We start from the raw sequence: 6000 nt of genomic DNA, 5'->3' as shown, positions 1-6000 counted from the left end.
AAAAGGGGCAGTGCTTCCTTCCTATTCATTTCTCATGTCAGCAAAATGAATAATAGAACCCCTCCCTTACCCCACTTAATGAGCCACAATGCTGAACTTGTTTGAGAATTACTATGGTGTTGTACAGACTGGCTAAAATCACTCCTCTAATTTTTCATTTATATTGATATTTGGGATTGATCCAATTATAGACAAATCAATATCATACATATTTAAGAACTCCACCAGTGAAATGTATTATCTAAAATGATTCTTTTAATATTTCAAGAAAAAGATCTCTGTAAAAGCAAATTTTTGAATAAATTGTATTTCTGTTTAAATAAATGCGTTTCCATAACTCTCTTGAAAGTAAAATAATGGTAACACGGAGGCCATTAACACCAAGAACTTAAGTATGTTCCAACATAAGATGAATGCTTGCCAAAGATGTGTCCTTCTCATGGAAGAATTCACCACCATTTGGCTAAAACAGCATTATTCACGTACCAATCACGTGGAAATAGCTCAACTGAACTGCTCTTTAAACTCAAGTATAAATGCGGCAATATTGAAGGTTTTCTGTGGGATGTACTTAGAAAAACAGACAAAACTGGAGATCGACGCAGTATGCCGTTTATTTAAAATCCTTTTTAAAGTCAAGTTCCACCTCATAAGAATTTTTTCCACGTCCTTTACCCAACGCTTCCCATTTAGCTCCTTACACATTTCTGCCGGGGGCGGGGGGGGTGTACCACCCGAACTATGGGGATGGGGTGGGCAGGACAGGTTTTTCAGGTCTCAGTGCTGTTTATCCCATTGTCTCCCTTTGTTTCTAGTAATTGGAAACAGACTCGTGGTCATGTTGCTGAGAGGCCCCTAAAACTCTCAGCAGCCCTCTACTTCCCAACACAACGAAATCAGGACTATCAAGAGAAGGACCCGAGATTTCGCGCCGCGGGCAAAACAACGCATCTGTGACTGGGACGCGTGTGCCTTACCCTGGCAGCACCGCGGGTATCCTTCCCGCCAAACCAAGTCAGGCCAATCTTTTTGCAAAATGGTTTGAAATACTCCAATAAAAACCAATTCCTACCACCTTGGGTGCAAAAGGGGGCGTGGGCATCAGAAGCCTAGTCTTAAGCCGCTGGTGTACGTACGCCAGCCAATGAGTTGCCCATTTATGCATTTTCCACGAAGTGCACAGTCCACTCCTCGTGAGTCCGCGAAAAGGCAGCTCAAGGAAAAACAATCCTCAGAGAAATTTTTGAATGTGACCTCACTTTCAAGAGTAGCATCAAACAAGGGGCCAGCTTCGAAAGAGGCGTTTGGCTCGAACCAGCAAAAAGCACCCACTCTCCCTCATTAGAAACTACGCGGTTAGTCTCTGAGTTACTTTCACTGAGATCTGAGGATTTTCGTTAAAGGGAAAGTGAACAAGTGGCAGGATTTTTGCACACTCGAGCCCCCAGGTTCCGCGGCTGCACAGTCGCGGGTCCCTCCCGCTCGCGCGCTCCCGCGCGCTCCCTCGGCTGCCCCACGTTACTTTGACTGACAGCCCAGCCCCGCCGCTCTCCTTCTCACCGACCTTCCCATCTACAGTGCCAATCTCCGCGTCTCGCCGCTTCCCATTGGCTGGTTTCGGCGTCCCGCGGCTCCTCTAGGAACAGTTCCTCACCGAGCCCGGGAGGACGCGGCTGGCGGAGGAGGGGTGGGGGTGGATGGGAGGGGAGACGGGGGAGATGGCGGAGATGGAAGCGAGCGGGGTGGGAGAGGAGGGGGGGAGGGGGAGACAGTCCGTTCGGTGCCGCGCTGCCATAGGCTCTGAGGAGACGTTGCGTCAGCACCCCACGTTGGGTGCGGCGCACGCGATTGGCTGACGCGGGCCTTCCCGCTCCCCCCGACCCGAGCGGGCCCACGTCCCCCGCCGGCTCAGCGCTCGCGCCCCCCGCCCGCGCGGGGCTGGGCGGGGCCGGCGCTGGTTAGCTCCGGAGTGTGAAACCGCGTGTTAATGTAACCGGCGCGAGAGGCGCGGGCGGCGGCAGCGGCGGCGGGAGCAACGGCTGCAGGAGCAGCAGCGGCGGCGGCGGGTACCCTGTGCCCCGCGTCCCCGAGGCAGCCGACTGCTCCACCCCCACCTTCGCACGGCCGGGCGGGACCCGCGCCACCAACCCGGACCTCCGGTGGCCCTCGGCGACTTAACCCCCGCCGCGAATACTCCGGACTCGCCCTCGGAGTTTGCCCGCCGGGGAGGGAGGCCGAGTGGTGGAGAGCACTCTTGGGCTTTTCCCCACCATCTCTTGGATGTCGTTCCCCGCGTCGTGAGAGAACTTTGCAGCGAGCTGGAGCGCCCTTTGCGGAGAGGCGGACGAAGAGAAAGAAAGAAAGGGGGTCTATAGAGAGGCTCGGAGGAAAGGTCCGGAGCGGTCGCGCCGGCCGTGCAGGACGAGTGCGCGCGGGCCGCGGCGCCCGGATGCGCCCAGGGCTCGAGGAGCAGCGAGCGGCTGCGGGACTGCCCTCCGCGGAGTAGCCCAGGAGGGTTAGGAGGGTTTGTGCAACCGCGGAGAACACCGAGAGCCGGCCGCACTGGGCGTGCCAAGCTGCCTCCCGGCGCGCCCTCCTCACTTTCTCCGCCTCATCGTCATCCCGCGCTCCTCGGCTCGGGTTAAGGCTGCGGAGCGCCGGGCGCGGAGCCTCTGCTGCGGCCGGGACCTCGCACCCCGCCGCCTCCAGGGAGCCCGCGGGTGCCTGGTTGTGGGCGCTGCCCGGACCCGCGGGGGTCAGCCCTGTACACCGTCACGTTTGTTTGTGTGGGGTTAGCCCGGAGCGCCGCGCCACCTGCAACTCGCCGGCGGCCAGCGCCGCGGGGAAAACCCGGAAAAGAGGCGGACCCGGAGAATAGCAAAGGAGAGCAGCCCGCCTGGATTTGTTTGCCCGGGACGGGTGCGGCGCACGCGGATCGCCGAGGGGAGCGCGGCGGGAGTCACCGCGCCCCCACCTCCCAGCACGGGAGGCCGAGGGCCGCGGATTGGAGCGTAGCCCCCGCGCCCTCTTCCCGAGTGCCGGCGGCGCCCCGCAGGTTTTTGGTGCAGCCGGGCCCGAGTTGCACCGTGATGTGGCCCTGAGCACGGGAGCCCGCACCGGCGGGAGCAGGAGCGGCCCGGCGCCGAGTGGCCTGTGCGCCCCGCCGAGCGCGCCTGCGTGCGTGGCCAGCGCGCTACCCGCTTTTGCCTGGCTTCCCGGCTTAATTTTCCTCGGCGAGATTAAAGTTGGAAATTGAGCGAAGAATTGAGTTGCCCGGGAGCAGAGCCGCGGCCGCCGCCAGAGCGATGTTCCCGCAGAGCCGCCACCCGGTGAGGCGCGGTCGGGTGGCTCAGTAGGGAGCAGGGTAGTGGCGGGGGGGTGGGTGGGCGTTATTGCTGTGGGTGAGGAGGTGGGTGGCTGCTGCATTCTGGCGGAGACCCTGGCCTCCAGGGGTGCTAGGCTTGGGAGGTCCCGGGCCCTCCCCTTCTGTGGTGGGGAGTGGACTGAAACTCAATTTCCCCCCTTTGCTCTGGGCTCCCTCCTACTTGACGTCTAGACTGGGCGGGCGGGGCGCTCGGGGAGACTGGGGTTTCTACTGCGGCCACATCCTCTCCCTTCCCCGAGACGGGTAGGGCGCCCCCCCTTTGTTTCTCGTCTCGCCTATTTACATGTCAATGCGGCCCCCGTTCCGGCGCGCCTGGAGGTGGCCCCGGCGACACTGGAAACGAGGAGCGTAAGGGGGTTTTCTCCTCTGGTGCCCGGGGTCATTATCGCCCCGGTGAGGCAGAGGGCGGCGGTGTCGACGACAATCTGGCCAGGTGCTCCCCGGCCGCCGCCGGGGAGCTCCTGTCCCTTCAGCCAGGTGACCCGGGCGCGCTTACCGGGACCCGCCCTGGAGGTTGGAAGAGGCTCCAAGCCTCTTTAGAAGCTTCGGATCTGGGAGGGTCTACGTTTCCTCTCCCCAAAGTGAAGCGCAAACTCGAGTTTGGGGCTCTGTTTTCCGCCACTTCTAACTTTATTTTTTGTTTATGTCCCACCCACTCTTTCGTTCTCTGACTTACTTCTCTATCCAACCGCCCTCATATCCGTCCCTTGGTCCCCCTCGCTGTTCGTCCCTAGACGCCGCACCAGGCTGCAGGCCAGCCCTTCAAGTTCACTATCCCGGAGTCCCTGGACCGGATTAAAGAGGAATTTCAGTTCCTGCAGGCGCAGTATCACAGGTGCGTGTCCGGCCGCGCCCGGTGAGCGGTCGCCCCGGCAGCTCCGTGCCCCTGGTGGCGGCGGCGGCTGTACTTAGTACTTGCGTCCAGGCGGTGGCGTGTGGAGTCGCAGTTAAGACCTGTCATTCACGTTACCCCTTTTCCCGGCTCTTCCCGGGCCGCCTCTTCTCTTGTCTCCACCTCCTCCCATTGTTTCCCTTTTGCCAGTTTGCTGCTGTTCCAGGGAGCCTTTTTTCGTGTATTTAGGAGTTGCATGAGAACTGTCAATATTTGCACTTCATTTATTTATTTTGCAACAGGCTGAGCTGAAACCTTGGTGCAGTCGATGCCCCAGCTCAGGAGTACAGGTTCAGGGAGGCAAAGCGGGTGTTGAAATCACTGTTGGCCATACTAGAATTGAGTTCTTTGAGGCAAAGTCCATTATGGAGGGTAGATGCTTTCAGCTGTGCCCATTATTAGCGGTGGTGAGGGGGGCGGTGGGGTGGATGTGTGTAGAGGGAAGCCCACCTGCTTTGGCTTCATTCTGGATTGGTTTGGGTAGGACAGGGCTTGGAGTCACATTTATAGCCATCTCAGCTTTAGCGTCTTCATCTAATGAGAGCTGCTTCAGAAAATTTATAAATGTAAACTATTTGTAAAGCACCCTGTCCATAGTGGACTTTCTAGAAATGTTAGTTTCTTCCCGTTTCTATTAAGTTTTAGCTGATTAGAGCGAAGAAATAACTGTGTAATGACAGTTTTTATTTTTGTCACACTTGAAAAACACAGATGCTTGGGTGTGAATTTTCTTATTTTGCAGAGGCTTTGTGATTATTGGCCTTTTGTCTACTTGAAGATAATAATCTCTAGAGTTTGAAGCATACCTGCCTACTCTATGTTTACCAAGCAGGGAAGACTTCAACCTACTTAATTGCAGAAGCTATGTAACATGTTTTGGCAGGGAATTAAAAAACAAAGGTTTTAAAAGGGACCGACAATTGTAGAAGTAACTTTACAGGTACAGTTTTCAAACCTAGAGACTATTTGAGTTGGCAGAGATGGCCTATGCCTGAGACTGAAGGTTGTGCAAAGGCCAGGTTTTGGTGAAGTCCAGGGAAGCAAACTCTGATGCAGGGAAGCAAGTACGAGTGAACAGATGACCAGGAGGAGAAATCAGTCTTCTGAGTAGATCAGAGGTTTTGAAAGATTTTTTTCATTCTTGGCATGAGACCAGGTCTGTACCAAGAAGGAAAAGAATAGTTGCTGAGTGGATACCTTGTACTGTTCACCGTATTCCTTTTTTCCCTATTAAATGCAAGGACAAAGCTTTTGGGTGTTTACCTAGATAGTTTATGGTTTTTCCAAATTGGCCTGTGTTTTTACTTGAAGTGCAAATATGTGAGGCAGATGTTAAAACAAGTGACATAATGTTTACATTAAGTTGCCTGTTTTGTTTTCCTAGCCTTAAATTGGAATGTGAGAAACTGGCAAGTGAAAAGACAGAAATGCAGAGGCACTATGTGATGGTAGGTATCAAAGATTAGGCTTTTTTTCCTTTTCATGTAATATTAACAAATATGGGTTCTCGGCATTACAAAATGTGAGTTAATGAAATACTTGGTTCTTTTTTCTTTCTACAGTATTATGAAATGTCATATGGATTAAACATAGAAATGCATAAACAGGTAAGCTTTAGCAAAATCTCGAAATGAGAAGTAAGTCATGATTTTATTATACTGGCTTTGTCCTCAGGAGTGGGGGGGATTTGTATGGCATTTTTCAGCCTTGGTTTCCCTTCCTG

At 54.7% G+C, this 6000-nt stretch overlaps 1 protein-coding gene across 2 annotated transcripts in view; it reads left to right on the top strand.

Moving 5' to 3' along the window:
• Positions 1–3253: 3253 nt before the first annotated feature.
• The window catches only part of LOC132491909 (transducin-like enhancer protein 1), an 87834-nt gene continuing 85087 nt past the window's right edge, over positions 3254–6000 (top strand). For both annotated transcript variants that reach the window (XM_060100958.1, XM_060100957.1), the window contains exons 1-4: positions 3254–3329; positions 4120–4220; positions 5662–5725; positions 5840–5884. In XM_060100958.1, the coding sequence (XP_059956941.1) occupies positions 3306–3329; positions 4120–4220; positions 5662–5725; positions 5840–5884 (234 nt within the window). In that variant the 5' untranslated portion in view covers positions 3254–3305. The remainder of the gene's footprint in view (positions 3330–4119; positions 4221–5661; positions 5726–5839; positions 5885–6000) is intronic.

This window comes from Mesoplodon densirostris, chromosome 6, assembly GCF_025265405.1.
Source record: "Mesoplodon densirostris isolate mMesDen1 chromosome 6, mMesDen1 primary haplotype, whole genome shotgun sequence".
NCBI classification, from domain to species: domain Eukaryota; kingdom Metazoa; phylum Chordata; class Mammalia; order Artiodactyla; family Ziphiidae; genus Mesoplodon; species Mesoplodon densirostris.
Note: the sequence above shows the minus strand (reverse complement) of the source record. Positions and strands in the feature narration are given on the sequence as shown.